Raw genomic sequence first — 21,199 nt, forward strand, 5'->3', positions numbered from 1 at the left:
CGTTGTTTTTTTTGCAAACTATTTGCAATGCATATTTCTCAGGGTGTGTCCTCTGTACAGTCAGAGGCTATGCACTAAACTCCATTTTAGTGCATCTTTTGGATACAGATGGAGGGATAAGCTAGTCAATATGACCATGGTGGATATATATTTCAGTTATAGCATTTAGCTGTGACAAAAGTCACTCTAGGAGGGCAAAATGAATAAGAAAAGACACTTTCTGGAGCCTCCAGAGGTCAAAGACTACCTGGTCAAAGGAGAAAGATTTACCAAGTGGTCGGAGGTGAGTGAATATTTCAATAAAATCTAAGCTGTATCATTAAATACCAGCTAAAAGGAAATATTTGGACACATTTATTCTCTAATTATCTAACACCAACGCATCATCGTCAAACAGATCTGTTCCAGAGGTTTAAACTCAATAGATGTCCAAAAAAATGTGTGAACGCTAATTCCCTTGTCTCCTTCCAGGACTCCACAAAGACTGTTCCTGTCACCATGAAGATGGATCCGAAAGGTTTTTACGTCTACTGGATCAACCAAAGCAAGGTAATCAATACGGAGAGTCTGGAGAAGAGAAAGCTCTTGCACAACGTGTCAGAGAGGTGTGGGGAAGTTTTGACACCCATTTAGTGACTAATAGAAATGAAGTGGCTTTTTTTGTGTATCAGACAAACACATCCTGGCAGATTAAAACTCATGTTAAGTAGAGGCGGTCATGTTTCAATGATTCGCATCCAGAGTGTGTGTAATGTGCATTTGATTGTGGGATAGCTAAGAGCTGATATCCAAGCAGCTTGTGGAGATTATTGATTGGTGCTGATGTGGGCTCAACATCCTGCAGCTAAACTGTGATGCACGTGATGGAGAGGACTGCTTCATCTCATCTCTCTCTCTCTCTCTCTCTCTCTCTCTCTCTCTCTCTCGCTCTCTCACTGTGGCCCCTTCTGGTCTCCACCACATCACAAAACCAGTGAAGCCTGCATGAAATGTGTGCCTCATCTGTCTGGGCTCAATCATGCCTGCATGTTGACTTTAAATCATTCAAAGCCATTTTAAATGGAAAAAGCAGTTGTGATGTTTCGAGACATTGCAGTCAAATATTGTCCACACAAACAAAGTAAATCCCATAGTTTTTGCACTTTGCCAAAGGATGACTTGTATGTGAATCCATATTTGGACTGGCGCCTACATGTCGAATTGAGATGACGCTCTGCTTCTTGTTTCTAGGAGACAACGTTCCTGGATGTTGCTACTGTCAGAGATACCAGAACAGGAAAATATGCAAAACTTCCCAAAGTGAGTACAGTATTATTTAATTGTTTAATGTAGTAACCTGCTCTCTGAGCCAATTAAGTCAACTGGTGTGTTTGTTATGTAAGAATCTCTGCAGTCATGCAAATGGGATGTCAAGCCCTTAGTTTGCCCATTAGTACGAGGGGCATATTTGCATTGCAAAAACAGCAATGGACACATGCACCCAGGCTACTCCCCCACTACAGAAACACACACAGTAAACACACACCGCACCACACACTGAGTCATGCTCTGAGATTTCTGTGAGTGAGCCTGCTTGTTGGTTGTTTTTTGAGGCGAAATCTGACAGCTGTAGTTCTTTTCCGCTCCTTGCTGGCCTCCGCAGAGAGTTGCAGTATGCAGCCGTCGTCATCCCTCACGGAGGGTTCAGAGGTGAAATCTGAAAACGATTCCCCTCGGGGAGAGCACAGATCACCGCATCATCCCAGTCGGGGTGCTGTTGCAAGCACATCTTCCTCTCTGGTCCCTGAGGATTTTCTTTCTTTTTTTTGAAAGGGGGAAAGTGGCTCCAGTGCTGAAAGTGGCATAGAAGTGATTGTTTGTAGAGTAGTAGATACAGGAAGGTAGTACCTCATACACTGGTCTTCTTGCTGCTGTTTGTGTTGTACATGTAGATATATCTGTGTGTGTGTGTGTGTGTGTGTGTGTGTGCATATGTTTGCATGCCTTGGTCAGCAATTTGCATGTGTTGAACAAGTGCTGTAGACATTTTACTTCTTTAAAGGGAGACACTACAGGTGAATAAGGAAAAAATTTAACTAATAGATACCACCATGAAACTTCTCCAGTTGATTACTTACATTAAGGCAGTTCTTTTTTATATTAAAGGTCTTCTATCATTTTATGCAAATTATGCATTATCTAATGAAATATATGCTAACTTTCATACATTTCCATAACAGAAATCTGAACATTGGATGAAGCCAGGTTCAAAATTATTGTTTAATTTTATTGTCATATTATATTCAAAAGTTTTTACAAAGGGTATTTTTTCTCACTCCATAAATCAGAAAATACGGTCAACAGCCATGAAAAAATCGATCTTCGCCATGTTTTTAGGAATAAAATGTTCTATAAAACAGGTTGTGAATGATATATGAGCAAACCCCTCTGTAAGAACCTTCAGAATATAGATAGGAATGAAACTGGGAAGTTTGGTGTGTGTAAGACCTACTGAAGTGGAGATTTCTGGCTCAGAGTATGAGAGAAAACTCATTTTGAGAAAACGGCCTTTAAAGATTTGTATTGTAAAATTCCATACATTTTGAAGACACTACATGTGAATAGGGTAGATATCACCATGAAACTTCCCCAGTTGATTACTTACATTAAGAGTTTTCTGAAATTTTTCATTTGAATATGCAAATGAGGCATTATCTAATGCAAACTGAGTTTAGGAGAAATCTACAGACGTAAATAGACAACGTGCAGTAAAATAAACGCCTAAATGTGTATTTTGGATGTTTTCTTTCCACTAGTCTGAAGGAAGGCATGCTATGGAAGCAAAATAGCCCAAAATCTCCTCTTATAAGCAAACAGAGGATGAAAAGATGAAAAACAATCAGCTGAAAAATGTCTCTGTATATTTTGTGCCAATTAAATCTTATTGGATCTAAACATCTCTCTTTTGCCTTTCACAGCACACCAAGGTTCGCAACGTGTTCAACATGGACTTCCCAGACAGCAACCATCTCGCCAAAACTCTGACCATCATCACAGGTCCCGACACAGTGAATCTGACCTATCATAACTTCTTTGCCTCAAAGGAGAAAGTGACACAGGTAATACGCCACCGTGTATACGCTGATGACTGTGTGTGTTATTGGCACTGTGTCCATCCTCTCGCTGCTCACAATCCTCCCTCTCTGTCTACTCTGATTGTTCAACAGGACATTAGCCATTATAGAATGAGCCTTTGCTTCCCCCAAATGAGGCGCCCTCTGTCTCCCCTTTAGTCTTTATTAGACTTTATGACTCCAATATCCGGATTTAATCAACTGTAATGAAATCACAGTTGTGCTTTGTTCCAATGCAACATGCACCACTCTCATTTCCTGAGGTGCTATTATACTAATGCCCTCTAGTGGTGACTTTGTGTCCATTTAAAAATCTTTTATAATGACATTTCAAGCACAATTCATGTTGTCATTGAATGTAATACCCCTGTTTGTATTTGTAATTAAATGCACATCAGAACTGGGCAAATGACATTCTTATGATCGCCTACAACGCTGCAAGAAACAATGCATGCAGACACGTCTTCCTGGAGAAAATGTAAGTGAACATCATGTCATCTGACAGTTCGGCTTGTATTTAATTTATCCCTTTAATTTCACCATGTACGACACAGAATCACGTGTTAACGTTAAGGCTTTGTGCTCAATCTCAGGTACGTCCGCATTTCTCTTCACGCCAACAAGGACGGCAAGATCGCAGTGAAAAAGTAGGTTACAGTTCAATCATGTGAAGGTGTAGGATGTTGTACAGTAGATTTCCACATTTCCTACTCAGTGTTTCACTGTGTTTGTTTTTCAGTATTTACAAGATGTTCCCTGCGGATAAGAAGAGGGTGGAAAGTGCCTTAGCATCAGCACACCTCCCTAAAGGAAAGGTTAGAAAATATAGACATTTTGTTGGGTTGGTTGTCTGCTCTAAGGCAGACTATCTTTCAAGATTCTTTTACTGCACTTTTTTTTATACCTTCTCACCATATTGTCCTGGTGTTTGTTGTGGGTTTTGACTGTTATTTTTTTTAGTGTATTATAAGATACTCAGACTTCTGCAGTAAAATTTGGCTAAACGATTGTAATTTTATTTTGACATACACTGCGCAGAATCACAAATCTCTTTTGAAATGATAGAGATAATGTGTTTTTACATTTCAGCATGACACCATGAAGCCTGACGTCTTTACTGAGACTGCCTTCAAGGCCTTTCTGGCAAACCTCTGCCCTCGGCCTGAGATCTATGAGATCTTCACTTGTTAGTGAGTCGACCTCTCCTCTGCTTCATTGATTATCTTCTGATAAGGCTGGATAAGCTTCGATCCATCATCTTATATCCTTTAGTTTTTCAAAATACGCACCCATTGTAGCTAATTTCATAAAATATTCTTATAATTTTATCTTGCATTTTTGTTTTTGAGTTAATTTTCAACACAAAAAAAGACTTAATTTTGTTGTGATTGTCTTTATCATCATCATTTTGTGGTGAACTAGTAGTTATGAAGCCAGAAACTTACTTCTTTACTTATTCTAATTTGGTAGCACAAAGCCAGAAACACCTGATTACATTATGCCGACCTCATGCTTCACCAGTGGCTCAGGTGGCATGCGTTGGGCCTTGATTGTCAGGAGGAACATTACGTGCAGTGTCCATGTGATTGTCACGCATCACTGTGCCCTGCAGCTCCAACAAACCCACCATGACGAAGGAGAATTTCACCAAGTTCCTCAACGAGAAACAGAGGGACTCTCGGCTCAACGAGGAGCTGTTTCCACGTCTGCGGCAGGACCAGATCAAAGCTCTGATGGACAAATATGAACCCTTCTCCTCTAATTCAAACAGAAGTGAGATTCATTGATGATAGATTTAGATAGATGGAGGTTGGATAATGCTTTTGTACTTTTGTTTTAAATACTTCAATGCGTCTCATTTGCAGATCTGATTTCTCCTGAGGGTCTCTTATTCTTCCTGATGGGGCCGGAGACGTCTGTTGTCATGCAGGACACGCTGGCCAGGTCTCATGACATGGCCCAACCTATACCCCACTACTTCATCAAGTCCTCCCACAACACGTACCTGACAGGTCACATACACCACTTTGATTTTAGCTCTTAACTTCTCATACCTGATCAACTGGCCTGAGGCTCATTTAGGGGGTATTTTTCTGTCTGTCACCCTGCAGCCGGTCAGTTCTCCGGCGTGTCCTCTCCGGAGATGTACCGTCAATGTCTGCTGTCCGGCTGCCGCTGTCTGGAGCTGGACTGCTGGAAGGGCAAACCTCCAGATGAAGAGCCCATCATTACCCACGGCTTCACCATGACAACTGAGATCCTCTTCAAGGTGGTTACATGTGGTTTTGGGCACGCCTTCAGTCGGGTGTCATACACTACGTCTCACATAACTTTTAACATATTGACATTTTTTTTTATACATCAGCCTTCTAGATCTTGCACAATCTAAACAAAAGGGATGTAAATTAAGTTAGTTTCAAAAGTGCATGCCAAAAGGTCAAGAGAGCTTTTCAGATTTTTATCAATAGCTTTTTTCTCTTTTTTTCATTGATTTTTATCATAGACTCTTCATTATATACACAACCTCCACTTTTAAAGGTGCTCTATACAATATCCAGAGCATTATAATGGCAGCAAACAATTATTTGCTGCGTAAATACATAGAGAAGTGCATGTTCATGCATGTGAGCGTGCCCCGCTGGCTAGCTCACGTCATATGCTGACCGACGGCACCATGGCGGAAGCATAGCACTGACTCTCCGGTCCCCCCCCACCCCCCGGGTTAACACTGTTTGCTCTGTCAGCGGTGTTGCCGTTGTTTTCACGTTTAGCTCGGTTTGCATCATTAGCTACATCTCATGTCTCCATGTTGAGACAGTAGAAATATTCCCAATCTTGCATGTAGCACCTTTAAATAAAAGTCATGCAATATGACCATTGGGACCATAAACAGTTTATTATTGTATATTTTGTGGACAGCTCAACTTATGCCTATAATGAGCAGTGGAAAACTATTGAACCCAGAAAATAAAGCAGTATAGACGACTTCACTTATTTGTTTAAGCCCAACCCACTTCAAGTGAGCATGTCCTTGCTGTTGTCTATCATAAATCATGGGCCTTTTCAAGTAAATGGCCAACCCCTGGTGTCCTGTGAGCACAGTTTGCAATGTTTCATTATGACATCTTCATGTATTCACTTGCCAGGCACTCTTTGTTCATGACCAAAGAGTGCCGCAATGTGTAATGGATATCTAGCCTATAAATTCACTGATCTCCTTTTATTGATGTCCACATTAAAGAGCAAAAGAGTGTGAAGGCTTAAAAGTAAACAGTAACACACACATACACACACACACACGGGCAGGCAACCCAGTCATCCTCTCACTCTCAACACTTCCATTTAAGGGCAGCCGACGCTCCACAGTCCCAGGGGCCCGGACACAACACCTCTGTTCAGTTTACTGTCAGCCTCTAGATGTGATAGGTTTGGAGCAGACTACAGGGCATCTGCATTTTGTCACGTTTTCTCTCTTCATGTTTTGGGAGAATAGTCACGATTAACAGTCTGTTGGTCTGTTTTTTGGTGTTGCTGCTGTGTCACCAGCTTATTTTTGTTTTCTATAGCTCTCTTGCCCATTGTGTCTCTTTAATCTTAAAGGAATATTTTGGGTGTTTTGAAGTGAGGTTGTATGATTTACTTATCCATAGTAGGTGTATTACTTACAGTAGATGACAGTTGGCACGCCCCAGTTTGGAGAAACAGACAGGAGTGCCGACACCGGAGCAAAGCAATACAGTGCTGTGGACGGGGACGGCACAAAAACGGATTTTAACCACCTAAAAGAAAGGCTCAACTAAAAAAATTGATATCCGTTTAAGTGTGCGCTATATTTAGAATATTTTCTAAAACACATTTTCTGCCGTCCCCGTCTACAGCACTATACTGCTTTGCTCCGGTGTTGGTACTCCTGTCTGTTTCTCAACACGGTGGGTACGACGACCGTCATCTACTGTAGGTAATACACCAACTATGGATAAGTACCTCGTACAACCCCACTTCAAAACACCAGAACTATCCCTTTAATTCAAATAAAAGTCTAGTTAAATGCAAAAAAAGAACAACTGATGTGTTTTTTGATGACAGGATGTGATTGAGGCCATCGCTGAGAGCGCCTTCAAGACATCACCGTATCCCATCATCCTCTCATTCGAGAACCACGTCGACTCGTAAGACCTGAAAGCTTTTCCATGAACTCATGCCATGTAATACTATTAACACAACGTCATAATGCTCTGATGCTGTTATCCCTAACGGAATATTGATGGAGCATATTGAGGATGTAATTGAACCTTTCGTTCTGCCAGTAAAGGACAGTAACAGGTGCTGATCTGCTTTGTTCCAGAGTGAAACAGCAGGAGAAGATGGCCAACTACTGCAAAACCATATTTGGCGATGCCCTGCTGACAGATCCGCTGGACAAATACCCTGTGAGTACACTGCTGCAACACAGCTCGCTGTCAAAATAATACTGATAGATAAAGTTTACAAATGGGGAGGGGTTGTTAAACAGAACACTTTGTTTGATAAATTAGATGAGGATTTTCCTGGAATGCTGTGTGTCTGTGTCATGAAGGCAACACATGGGAAAGAAAGTCCTCTTTCCTATCTCTACATGACCCCTCATAGGCTGCTGTACCCAACTGATTTGTATCACTTCCTCTCAGTTCTGTGTGTGTTTTGTGTGGAGGGGAGTACTACATGTGTTTGTATTCGTGGGTCAAAGAGAGGACATGTTTAATGGTCTCATATGAGAAATGCTGAGGTCATGATTCAGAAGTACCCCAACCCCAGCCCCCTAATACATTTTTGGTTGGCATCCAAAACAAAGTGTGTACATTTTATTTTCTGATATGATGGTCTTAATGCGTTTTTATAGCCCCTTCCACACAGTCAGCAAAATAATGCTGCGAGAGAAATACTAAATCCATTAATACGATTTGAATGATTTCTTTCCCCTTAAAAACATTTTAACAAGGTTAAAGATGTTTGTTTTTTGATCCTGCACTTTTTGGTGTACATGATAATATAAAATAAAATTGGAATTTATTTTTTAAAAATGTGTGTAATTACCACGACAGCGACGCTTGTATTGTTTTCATCTTGCGAGTCTGTGTCAACATAAGAGGAAAACCAGCAGTGGCATGTGGAATCGGTAAGTTCAGCCATATAGGTGAGTGCATGTGTGGAAAAGTGTGTAAGTGCAATGTTGTGTGGTGCAGCAACACAAACCAACCAAATCGGCATCTCAGGGAGGAGAGAGAACCATCAGCTGAGCTCCAGGAGGGTTTTTAAAAGAGCACTGGCTCACAGGGCCCAGGAGTTGCCGTTTTACTGATGACCGTCTGCCACGCCCAACTCCAGTACCTGCAAGGAAAGCAGCCACACAAACCAACGCTGCGTTCCAAATTGCATACTTTTTGTTTTTACTTTTAGTATGCACTACAGCTGCCCTTACAAAGTACGCATGCAGTATGCACACAATTTGGGACACACTACTTCATCAAAATTAAGCTTGAGTTCAAAGATGGGCGTATCGATACCAAACCCTTCCTTTTAAAATCTGCACATTACCAAAGACAGTACTGAGGACTTGACCTTGCTTTGTGCTACAGTGTTATTGTAGTTATTGCATTGTCACTTTTTACCCCAAGTTAGTTTTAGGTTTCTTTCTATTTATCTGTACCATCCAGCTGAAGCCGGGCCAGCAGATCCCCAGCCCATCTGAGCTCATGGGTAAAATCCTCATCAAGAACAAGAAGGGCAGCCACGAAAAGCCGACCCAGACTAAAAAACCCAGCACTGCAGTCACTGACCAGACCACAACCACAGCTGCACCCACCCAGGACCCAAACACCACTCCCCAGGATCCTGCCAACCCAGCACCCAGCACCCAGGAGAACCAAGGTGGATTGTGAAAATCTAGCCAAATCAGATTACGTTTGAAAAATAGACCTGTGTAGTTATCTTTCAGGTGTCACTGACATTATGGTTATATGTTGAACCAGAGGGGGACGCAGCTGTGGGGGACGCAGCTGTGGAGGACACCGAGGAGCAAGAGGAGACAGAGGAACAGGACGAGGAGAAAATGAAGACATCAGATGAGGTAAAGCATGCAGTTGCGATGACAATTTTATTGCTATACATCATCTGCGTCCGGCTAAAACCGCTCAAGCATCAGTTAACTTCCTGTCAATCCCCCACAGGGAACAGCTGGACAAGAAGTCACATCCTATGAGGCGATGTCATCCATCGTCAACTACATCCAGCCCACCAAATTCATCTCTTTTGACAATGCCAGAAGTATGTCTTTGCGTCATAAATTTAACCCAAACTAACTATACTTCACAGGTAAACAAATCCAAGTCAATTTGAGTTACACAATTATTTTCTTCCTTCGCAGAGAAAGACAAGAGTTACGTCATCTCATCTTTTGTGGAGACCAGAGGGGAGGCAATGATTTCCAAGACTGCTGTTGAATTTGTCGAGTATCCTTTAGGAGTGCTGTAGCTGCTCTATAATATGGCAACCTGTGTTTTAAATGGGCTGAATTTGCTTTAAATTCGCACATAAATTAGACCAAAATATGTTTCTTTATGGTGCCAAAAGAGTGTCCTGGTTCACATACAAATACAGAGATATAAAACTTCCTAAACCATCTTTCTCAGATACAATAAGAGGCAGATGAGCCGGATTTACCCCAAAGGAACAAGAATGGACTCATCCAACTACAGCCCCCAGCCTTTTTGGAACGTAGGCAGCCAGATGGTGGCGCTCAACTACCAGACGATGGGTAGAAATGGACACACAATGCACTGATAAACCACTTTGCTGCCCTACATGAGGGGATGTAACCATTCGCTGCTTCTCTTTAATCGCCACTTGAGTCTGACATGTTTTAATGCTCTGCTATATTTTTAAACCTGAGCTTCTGTTTTCTACCACAGCATGTCAGTGTTGCACGTCTTTGTGCTGCACGGCCTCTGCTGTGCTTTGCATCCCAAATGCTCGCTGCTGCTGCTCCTCCTCGTGTTGAAGAGAGGGGGCATGAAAGGGCTGTCTTGTGTATATTTTCAGATTTCCCCATGCAGCTGAACATGGCTCTGTTTGAATTCAATGGCAGAACGGGCTACCTGCTCAAGCACGACGTTCTGCGTCGCAGCGACAAGAAGTTTGACCCATTCTGTGACAGGATAGACACAGTGGTGGCAAGCACACTGACCATAAAGGCAGGTTCACAGCCTTGTTGTTATGCTTTTCTCACTTTAACAATCCCCGTGGTGTGTTCGGCATAGGTATCCTAATATCTGTGATACCTAACTACAGAAAGTTAAAAAGAGAGGTAAAAATTGTTCATACACTAAAGCTGCATCATTTTATGGTGTTGCATTGTAGGGAAACTAATGCAATATGTGTGTAGCTGAGAGCTGTTTTTGCTCTTCTGAATCGAGCACTAAATTAGCCTCAATAGCCTTGGGAAGTCTGTGTGTGTGTGTGTGTGTGTTTGTGTGTTTGTGTGTGTAGATGAGTCTGTAATAATACAAGCTTCCTGCTGAGACTGATATATGGTTCCTGGTATTCAGCAGACTCCGCATGAGTGAAAACCTGAGCTCTATTTATACCCACTGTGTCCTGAACACGGGTCCACACAACAGGACATCCATACTGTCAGCCACTTCACTCATGTATGTCATCAAATCTCATTCGCACACCTCACTAGATCTATTCGGGACAGTTTCTGTCTGACAAGAGCGTGAAAACGGGAGTCGAGGTGGAGGTGATTGGGCTGCCGGGAGACCCCAAGAAGAAATATCGCACCAAGTGGTCCACCACACCCAACGCCATCAACCCAGTGTGGAACGAGGAGCCTTTTGTTTTTGAGAAGGTGTGTGTCAGTAGAAACACGTTCAAATATGCTCAAATACATTCGTGGGTTAAATGTGTTCAGCCATTTAAACTCCGTATGTCGCTACTGCTGTTGGTCTTAATATATTTGTTGTTGTTATGATGTGTAGATTCTGCTCCCAGAAATGGCCTCTCTAAGAATTGTAGTCCACGAGGAGAACGGTAAATTCTTGGGACACAGGATCATCCCGCTTGATGCCATCCAATCAGGTAGGTGAAACCGAGAAAATAAACACCTCACTTCACGCTTCATCTAATCTACATAATTTAAAAACGCTACTGAGTCATCCAAGGCCTCAGAATGTTTGCTAAGACGCTTCTGGATCAGAGGAGCTGCTGCCTTGTTTTTAAATCACAGAGGTTTGTTTTATGGCCTCCAGGTTTCCATCACATCTGCCTGCACAGTGAGAGCAACATGGCGCTCACTCTGCCTGCTCTCTTTGTGTACATCGAGGTCAAGGACTACATCCCTGCTGCCTTCGCAGGTGCTTAGCTTTTTGTTTTGGGTTTCTGCTAAGGAAAATGTCTCTGCTGCAATTGAGTACATGTTGTTAGAGTGACAGTCAGGGACAAGGCTAATTTAGTTTGGATGTGTGGAGCTTGGCAGCATTCGCATTTCTATTTGGTTAAAGTGTGAATTATTGACGCATTTGATTCTTCCACAGATTTCACAGATGCCTTATTTAACCCAACAAAGGGAACAGAGAAGACCGCAAAGGCCCCAAAGGAGGTAAAAAATGCAGCAAAAGGAAACTTAATTCAGCCGTCATCTACTAAAATTGACATATCAGCAATGTCCCCAGGTCTCCCTTAAATCCTTAAAGGGCCAGTGTGTAGGATTTGGCGGCATCTAGCGGTGATGTTGCAGATTGAAACCAACGGAAACTTCTCCCATGTGCGGCTCATTCTAAGCTAACGAAAACACAACGATTCATATATTTACACTAAAGAAAACATACTTATCAATATTATATTTCATTTTCTTCCAATACATCCCCCGAAATGCTACACACTGTGCCTTTAACAGCACTAATTCACATCCTGGAAGATGACCAGCCTCATTAGATTGTGATGTTCTTGTCCTTTCTTTTTGGCCCACGCAGTCATCCTCTGATTACGTTTCTCCCTATGAGATGCCTCTTGCGGTCCAAACCCCCACGGACAAAGCTAAGGAAAGCGAGGCCCCTGCTGCAGGTAATGAAGCTTAAGAATGGGACACAGTCCAGAGTTTATTTTTGAAAGATAATGAGCTTTAATAATGCTCTTGTAATAGGTCTTTAGTACTGAATTAAGAAGCTGTATTTGAACACTTTCCACTTCCCGTAGAAAATGCAGCACCCGAAGCTACACCGCTAGTTGACGACAATGACCAATCACCCCAGTCTCCACTAGAGGCAAGTGCAGAAGAAGCAAAAGAAGACACTCCACAACCTGCAGCAGAACCTCCTCAAACTCCTGACAACACTCCTGCTGAAGATACAGCCCCAGACGCAGGAAATGCCACACCTGAAGCCGTCCCCGAAGCCCTCCCCGAAGCCTCTCCTTCCACCGAGGAGGCAGCCCCTGAGGAGGCAGCAGCTCCAGAGCCAGCTCCTGAAACCAAAGAGGAGCCGGTGGACGACTCCAGTACAAACCCTGAGCCTGCTTCAGATGATAAACCAGGCACCGAAGCTGCCAGCGCTGCTGAAGAGCCTGCTGCTGTAGAGCCTGCTGCTGAAGAGCCTGCTGCGGTAGAGCCTGCTGCTGAAGAGCCTGCTGCGTTAGAGCCTGCTGCTGTAGAGCCTGCTGTTGTGCCCTTGCCCTGTCTAGCAAGTGCATCACCCGAGTCTGCAGGATCAGGTGACTCATCTCAGCCGCCGACATGCAGCGAAGGTAACACCGAAGTGCTTCATGTGCTACATTCATCATAATTTTTTATCAGTACACTGTAGGTAAAGATCCCTGAGAAGGAAAATTTAGACCAATTTAGACTTATTTTATTGAATACTATCAAAACTGCATATCCACTGCCGACACAGGTAGGAGGATTCTCAAAGCCCTGTGTTTTTATGCTGCAGAGCCTTCGACTGTGACTACTGAAGAACTGACACAGCACAAGAACTATCTGAAGGTCATCAAGCGTCAAGAGAGAGACATGAAAGAGGCAGAGAAGAAGTATCAGAAAAAAGGAGAGGATCTTATTCAGAAATACTCCGACTCCTTCAAGGCCGTCAAGAAGAAGGCCTCGGTGAAGAAAAAAGAGTAAGGGGGTTAATTCTTTTCCTATGTTTTGTCTTTTCTGAGTCAATTTCTAGCTGAAATGTGGTAAGAGAAAAAGAAATGTTTGACAAAAGACAATTAGATAGTGTTTGTGGAGGAGAGGTGTCATGTAATAATTTCAGAGTGCTTAGATCCGTCTGTCCAGTTGCTCAAGTTTAGTCATTCACCAAAGACTGGTCTGTTCATTCAGCAGCATATTAATACTGACCCACTAATGAAGTTGTTTTTGTTTTGGTCAGTCTCATTAATGAGATCATATTTAGAAGCACAAAGAATATTCCTCGGCTAATGTGTTTTTCCAGCTGAAGCAGAATATTAGAGGCTAAATGAATATGGGCTGCAGTGCCTCTTGTGCACAGCCCTCCACGCTAAGCTTTTCAGGACAAAACATGTGTTATTCAAGGCCAAATGAGCGTTGCTGTAAAGGATTTCCAGTAACCACACGGTTGCACATTAATTTCTGTACTTGCAGGGATAGTGGCTGTTAGTCGATAAACCTTACTCCCCTTGCATGTGTCCTGTTATGTTGTATCATGTTATGTTTCCTCCAGGGGAGGGAGAAACAACTCTGACTCCAGCGTGAAGACGGAGCGGGTGCAGGAGCAGAAGGAAAAAATGCAAGTTGAGCTGCAAGCTCTGTGGACGGAGCAGTGTGACCAGATGAAGAAAAAGAAAGAGCAGTGCGCTACAGAGGTTGGTAAAAATTAGAAAAAAAGACATTAGTGATGGAAAGTAAATCAGTGCATTTACTCAAGTACTGTCCTTAAAGCTGCACTGATCAATATTCTTATATTAACGAGGGGTCAGTTGACTACGTGAATGTGAAAGGTGTCGCTCGTAGTGGCAACAGCACAGAGAATTATCAACTTCTTTTAGTGTCTCTGCAGTTCCCCTCACCTCTACAGAGCGTTTTAGTGTCTTTCAGCTCATTGTTTTGGTTTTACGGCCTGCAACTTTACTGTTTTTGGTTCAGTGTTCAATGAAAAAGCTGTAAAAAACCACTGTACACTACACTGTACTGCTCAGCACCAAACAGTCAAGTTAGCGACTAGCTGGTGGTGGAGCATTTAGCAGCTAAAGAGACAGATATTTCCCCTCAGGAGTTGGTAGAGACCAAAACAGAGCTAAAAGAGAGTAAATATTAAACTCAAATTCGTCAGGTGGACAGAAATCCGACCCCAAATGAATGATGATGTTGCTCTCTAACTGCTGGATGTGTAAATAAGCAACTTGTTGCAAACAAGCTAATTTCCAAATTAAGATTTTCATATAAAACATAATAAAAAAAATAAGATGCATTGTTATACGCCTTGGTAACCGAATGGTTTCAGTGGATACCATATAACCGCAACGGCCCAAACCGCAAAAAGCCAAATAAATAATCGTAATTATTTGCTCCATCTCAACCAGAACATATTGCATCGTGGTGTTGATATTTTTGTTTAAGTAAAGGATGAAAAATACTTTTTATCAACACTTTTTATCTGTCATTTTGCTGCCTGATCAGAAGTAGGCTCATCTGTGTAGGAGCACAATAAAATCAGAAAACTATTGCTGTTTATCTAATTAACTTTCTTGCAAGAATATTTGGAACTGTGCATTTTTTCATAGAGTATAATGCACTTTAATGTGCTATAATCTCAAATGCGTCATCAGTGTCTATTTTTAAATTTGATCCACATATGAAGATTATTAAATATGTACCTGAAAGTCAAGATCTGCTCCTCGTCCTATTGTAACCTGCTCTCATGTGCTCCTCATCCAACCATTACTCTCCTCATAGCCACCTCTTGGCTGTTCTTTATTACATCTAATGATTCATCCCAAAAATAGGATTCATTTCCATGGCTCAGGATGCATTCACGTCTCCCATGGAGCACCTCATTTTACCTCTCACTACCTATTAGAGCATCACAGGCGAGTAGCCGCTGCAGGCGCTCAGGGGTACTCTTTGCAAAAGTTCTGAATGGAAATGAAGGGTCGATCAGGTAATTTTTTAAAGGTTGCCAACTCATTAGACAGAGTGTAGACTGTACTGTAGAAGTGCTGCGGAGTGAGGTGAGAGTTAGCATCCCACAGGCCTTGGGCCAAGTGCTCTCATTAAACGCAAAGCCAAAGTTCATCTAAATTAACAACCGAGGGCTGAAGTTTTGTCTGGAGAGAGACTTTAATCACACACATTGTTATTTAGAGCTACTCTAGTCTCATTTTCTAGCTTTATCTTGACTGTGATTGTGTCACTTCCTCCTTCTATTGTGACAGAGACTGGCCAAACTGTTGGAGATGGCCACAGAGAGACACACCATTGAACTGAAGACCCTGGAGAGGTGTGAGCACACATACAACACATTTGGGACATGCTGTACACACTGAGAGTGCAGAGGGCTTTGCTGAGTCTATCCAATCTGTGCCTTGAGATTTTGGTGTGACACTGCGTTTGTGTGTCATCTGAGGTGAAACGTTTGACATTTTGAACAGACAATACCATCAAATCTTGAATAAATCACCTCTATGCGAAGGTCTTCCAATGTCCTTGGCTGGCTTATGGTGTTCTGGATGTGTGTGTGTGTGTTATCCCAAGTCCACAGCTGGCAGATGGTTATCTCAGGACAAGCATTATCCAACAGGTGTTTAAACAGCGGTAGGGAAGCGAAGGCAGTATTGGTAATCTACCTGTCCACACAGACACTATAACATCACATTTAAGCCTCCCCGTCACTGTAAAGAAAAGGTCACACCGGAGACACACAGTCCTGCAACTCTTGTTTGAAGGGAAAAGGTTGTTTTATAAGGACACTTTTCATTTTTTCGAATTTGCATCAAGCAGGAGTTCTCACTTTCTGTCTTTGCCTTGTTTTGCAGTGAAGCCAAAGAGAATAAGAAGAAAACGCTCTCGAAACAGTCGTCCTCAGAGAAAGCAAAGTGAGTTCGCAGCATGACCTTGCCTTCAGTTACTTGGCGTGTTTCCATTCATTGCCGTTCCTCTCACCGTGTTGCAGCTTCTTGTCCAAAGATGAAAAGAAATATGAGGAGACAAATGTTCTTACCACTCTGCCACATGGCATTGCATAAAGTGTGGCTTGATTTGATTCATTTCTAACAGTATGTGCAAGAGCTCTAATTGAAAATTATAATTATCTTCTCTTAGGCTGAAAAAGGCAATGAGCATAGAGGTGTTGGATGAGCCGAGCCAGTCTGACGGTGCAGTAAGTAGTCTTTTAAATCCATTGAAAGTATCAGATTTAGCCTTTCTGGGCATGTAGTTTGACATTTTTGGAAATGCGCTATGGCTGCAACTAACGATTGTTTTCTCGATGAATCGATTAGTTGTTTGGTTTATAAAATGTCAGAAAATGGTGAAAAATGACGATCAGTGTTTCCCAAAGCCCAAGATGACGTCCTCAAATATCTTGTTTTGTCCACAACTCAAAGATATTCAGTTTACTGTCATAGAGGAGTGAAGAAACCAGAAAATATTCACATTTATGAAGCTGGAATCAGAGAAGTTTGACTTTTTTTATGACTCGACCGATTAATCAATTATCAAAATAGTTGGTGATTAATTTAATAGTTCTCAGCTAATCCATTAATCGTTGCAGCTCTAAAATGCGCTTATTCGCTTTCTTGCCAAGAATTTGATGAGAAGATACCGCTCTCAATGTTTGTGTGGAAAATATGAAACTGGAGTAAGCAGCTGGTTAGCTTAGCTCAGCATAAAGACTGGAAACAGAGGGAAACACCTAGCCTGGATCCGTCCCAAAGGTTACAAAATCAACTACCAGCATGGCTGGCTGTAGCTTCATATTTAACGGACAAAAATGAGTGTGGTATCAATCTTTTCATCTAACTTCTCAGCAAGGAAGTGAATAAGCTTACATCTCAAAATGTCAGACTACCCCTTTAAAAGAAATAGCAGGTCTAAAGCTACAGCAGATGTCTTTAAGAACTGAACAAAACATGGAAGAAAAAGGCATGTTACGGCGCTTTCCTTTCATACATCTGAACACATGTTCACACACATTCACATGTTTGCTTACAGACACACATTGTTGAACTGTAAGTGCACTCATACACACGTGAGCGCGCACACACGTGAGCACGCACACCCATTCACCCGCAAACCACCCACACAGACAAACACACTCACCCTTTCACCCACTGAGGAAAGTGCAACGAGCCCTGACCATAGGCCAGGCTTGTCCATTACTCAGAGGCTGTTTACAGGGAGCAGACTGATCCATGTGTGGTCGATGACTCACTGGGCTCCACTCATCAAGAAGCAGACCTGTTGTATTTGAGCTAAAGACCCGGCCATTTCACTCTGCTCCCCTCCCATAGATTCCATCTGGGTAGCAGCGAACCCCACTCACACCTCCGCACACAAGGGTCGCATTGCTGCTCATTTTGATCCACTTAATCAGCATTTGCCCATTAATTACGCCAACTATTTATAACACAATCACTTGTTTAATCAGCACGGCCTCAGTATTGAATGGCCGGGGCGCAATAAGGACTGTGTAATCGAAGTGGACAAGTCCAACCTGTTGTGACTTAACTGTATTGATTCTCTTGCTCAGGTTGCATCCCATGGGTGCATTCCTCTCTAGATATACACACACACATACACACACCGGGAGAAACATGAGCAGAACTGTTTATAGACATGCGAACGCTCTTTATCTCTCACTTGATACCACATGCACACACACTCGGCAGATCGATGTTTTTCAGCGGCCACATGTTTTGTTATTGTGTTGTTACAGTCTTCAGATTACAGCCCGCAGCAAGAGGCTCTGATGAAGAAACAGGCTGCTACACTGGAGGAGATCAAGACCCTGACTCATCAGGTAGACACACTGACACCAAGAGAGAATCACTCAGGAGGACGATGCTCTGACTTATAACCCTTTTTGAACAAAAACTATGGAACTCAGGAGCTAAACTATGAAACTAAAAGTCCCCTTTGCACATTCCTGTTTGTGTTTGGTACCAACCATGTCATACTAGCTTGTGAAGGAGGTTAAATAACGCTCCAAACTTACACTAAATTTTGGCGAGGAAAAACTGGCATGGCCATTTTTGAAGAGGTCCCTTGACCTCTAACCTCACGATATGTGAATGAAAATGGGTTCTATGGGTACTCACGAGTCTCCCCTTTACAGACATGCCCACTTTATGATAATCACATGCAGTTTTGGGCAAGTCATAGTCAAGTCAGCACACTGACACACTGACAGCTGTTGTTGCCTGTTGGGTTGCAGTTTTCCATGTTATGATTTGAGCATATTTTGTTATGCTAAATGCAGTACCTGTGAGGGTTTTTTGGACAATATTTATCATTGTTTTGTGTTGCTAACTGATTTCCAATAATAAATACATACATATATTTGCATGAAGCAAGCATATTTGCCCACTCTCATGTTGATAAGAGTATTAATTAATTCCCTCAAATAGCGCAAATCATATCGCAAATTGCAATATCAGTCAAAATAATCTTAAATAGATTTTTTTTCAAAATCGTTCAGCCCTAGTTAAAAAGCAGATTAAGAGTTCTTTCTTGGTCCCCTGGGAAAGTTCCTGTGGTGGAAACGCTCCCTTACATGGTAGGTATGTCCCCACAATATGATTAATAAATGACTAATACAAGCAAAATGTCAAAATATGCCAACAACAACAAATCCCCCTTTTTTTCAAATTTCTTGTCAACCGTGGCCATCTGTCCACTCAGCGTTCATACGTAATATTTCATGGTGACGCATTCGGTTTAGGCGATTTGAGAAAGTACAGTCCAAGCTCCCACCGCTGTAAATGATGTCAGAGCACTTTCATGACAATGCTTTGCTTTGATTTGATGAAACGTTGGCAGTTATTATTGAGAAGAGAGGTGTCAGATAGTTTAGAGATTGACGCGTGAACGCCAGATGGATGGTGTGTTTTTATGTCTCACCAATAGTATTAGCTTACAAATACAGTTTTTGATTGAAAGAAAGCAGTGGGAGGAATTCAAGCATGAGTGTTAAGAGATTAAGGGACAAATGAGGACAACGTTTTCCTTTCAACATGCAGGCTAATCTTTGCTGTATTTAACATCATTGATTGAGTATTGAGCCGTTTTTCCTTCATACAGGCACATTATTAAATATTCTGAAAATAGCTCATCATCACTCTTGTTTAAAATCAATCCACTGGGTTCAAGCCAGTTCCCTGTAGCTTGAGGTTAGCGCTGATCTTTATTTTTACTTGTGCCAAATCCATTCTCTAAAGATTATGATGAGCACCTTAGAGGAAAGAAACCATGAAAAATGTCAATGTGTCCTTTCGACAAGCCTGTAACCTCTAACTAAGCTTTGGCCCCTGTGTGTGCAGCTCAATCAGGAGGCCCTAAAGGAGCACGATCAGAAGCTGAGGTCTCTGCCAGCAGAGGGGAAGGAGGCTGTCAACGTCTGTGTGGGGGCTCACTTTCCTGAACTGGTCGACCAGGCTGGAGACAAGAAGGTGGAGGGAGTGGGCTTCTATGGAGATGTCTTCCTGGGTTAGGTGTGCCTTTTTTAACACTCTTACATCTTCTTTCAATAACCTAAAGTCTTACCATAACTAAATAGTAGAAGATTCAATTAGCGCTGTGTGAAATTTCAATTTAGAGGTGCTATTCATAGAGAGAGCGCTTTTGAGAGCCATAATGATGTTTTCGTGGATGTCCTGTAGACCAAAAGTTTGAGCAATTGGAAATGATTTTCATTTTTCTTTTTAATTCTATTTTTTCTGTTGCTTTTCACCAACAAAAAAATACCCTAATACAGCGAAAAAATATCTTCCAGATGAAAGCCCATCACTAAACGGTTTAGTTTGGTACTCACAGTCTCCCTTCTGTTCTCTTAATGAGTTCCAAAATAGGAATAAATGTAGCAAGAAAAATGGGTTATCAGAGTCTGCCGGCTGAATTGAGACAATGACTCCATCTGTCACACTTCGGCACATGGTGTGTGATACTCCATGAAGCCACAGCAAACTCACTCTGAGATTTCGGTGTTGCAGTTGTAAAGCAGGTTTTGCAGCAAAAAAAGCTACATTTACTCATTAAAGCTGCAGTGGGTAAAATTGGCGATAAATATGATTTTAAAAAGTTGTTTTTATAAAACGTTCGCTATATCCTGACACAAGACGTTTCTGGAAACATTTGAGGCGAGAAATAGGCATTACAGTAACAGAATATTGATTCATATTTGATAAGCGCTGCCTAGTTTGACCGTTTGATCGGAGATCGCGAGTGATTGACAGCTGCCTCCGTAGAATGAACAGCCAATAGGAACGCTCTCTCTCTCAAATGACCTGTCATTGGCCAAAGTCTCCTGTCATGGGCAAGATATTTTAAAGCCTGAAAACAGAGCCATGAGGAGGTGCAGAAGTCTAGTTATCTCTCAGAACACTTGAATTAAAATATGCCGAAAGGTTATTATGGAATTTTTGCCCAACGATGCCAAAAAACAGTCTGCCTACTTCAGGTTTAAGTGGGACAAAGGTCCTTTAGAGCCATGACAATGGAAATACACAACAGGCAGCACCAATACATCAATAATCCCTCTGCATCATTTTTCTTGTGATGATTAGTTCTTAATAAACTGTACTTTACACTGTATATGTGTCTTTTTCATTTATTTTTACAGGTAAGTTGTACTGAATATGTTTACATTCCAGTCTTTAGTCTGGTTTTGGTCATATGATGTAAACATAGAGAAACACAGACAAGTCTGGTTAATGATAGCACTGTTTACATGACATTATCCAGGTTTATGTTTATCTGCATCAGAGCAGGAGTGTCATTCTGTACAATCTGACATTTCCGTTTGCTGCTTGAATGAAACATCAGCATACTGTCCTTGTTTATTATCATATTTTTTTGTTTTACTGGCCATTTGAGTTGG

The 21,199-nt window shown here is 42.0% G+C and overlaps 1 protein-coding gene across 2 annotated transcripts; it reads left to right on the plus strand.

The window, feature by feature from the left end:
- The first annotated feature begins 80 nt into the window (after positions 1-80).
- plcb2 (phospholipase C, beta 2) lies at positions 81-20,442 on the plus strand. Of its 2 annotated transcripts, none has more exons than XM_037796189.1 (32): positions 81-283; positions 472-549; positions 1,231-1,299; positions 2,958-3,098; positions 3,512-3,591; positions 3,707-3,760; positions 3,853-3,928; positions 4,203-4,303; positions 4,726-4,886; positions 4,979-5,125; positions 5,225-5,382; positions 7,200-7,282; positions 7,459-7,543; positions 8,807-9,020; positions 9,122-9,219; positions 9,320-9,416; positions 9,517-9,601; positions 9,782-9,906; positions 10,191-10,342; positions 10,834-10,998; positions 11,129-11,228; positions 11,399-11,503; positions 11,684-11,748; positions 12,122-12,212; positions 12,345-12,857; positions 13,076-13,259; positions 13,829-13,970; positions 15,540-15,604; positions 16,140-16,199; positions 16,426-16,483; positions 18,041-18,124; positions 19,644-20,442. In XM_037796189.1, the coding sequence occupies exons 1-32, from the start codon at positions 200-202 to the stop codon at positions 19,812-19,814; spliced, it is 3,891 nt and encodes a 1,296-aa protein (XP_037652117.1). In that variant the 5' UTR covers positions 81-199; the 3' UTR covers positions 19,815-20,442. The 2 variants fall into 2 exon arrangements, with proteins under 2 accessions (XP_037652117.1, XP_037652116.1); XM_037796188.1 differs by having other exon boundaries at positions 82-283; positions 12,345-12,890.
- The last annotated feature ends 757 nt before the right edge of the window (positions 20,443-21,199 follow it).

The sequence above is a fragment of the Sebastes umbrosus genome, chromosome 16 (genome assembly GCF_015220745.1).
Source record: "Sebastes umbrosus isolate fSebUmb1 chromosome 16, fSebUmb1.pri, whole genome shotgun sequence".
NCBI classification, from domain to species: Eukaryota; Metazoa; Chordata; class Actinopteri; order Perciformes; family Sebastidae; genus Sebastes; species Sebastes umbrosus.

Excerpts from the sequence above, each read along its gene's own strand:
- plcb2 (XM_037796188.1), top strand. The coding sequence starts at position 200 with ATGAATAAGAAAAGACACTTTCTGGAGCCTCCAGAGGTCAAAGACTAC. Across the intron at positions 3,761-3,852 it reads GGCAAGATCGCAGTGAAAAA|TATTTACAAGATGTTCCCTG; the intron begins GTAGGTTACAGT and ends TTTGTTTTTCAG. Across the intron at positions 16,200-16,425 it reads TCGTCCTCAGAGAAAGCAAA|GCTGAAAAAGGCAATGAGCA; the intron begins GTGAGTTCGCAG and ends ATCTTCTCTTAG.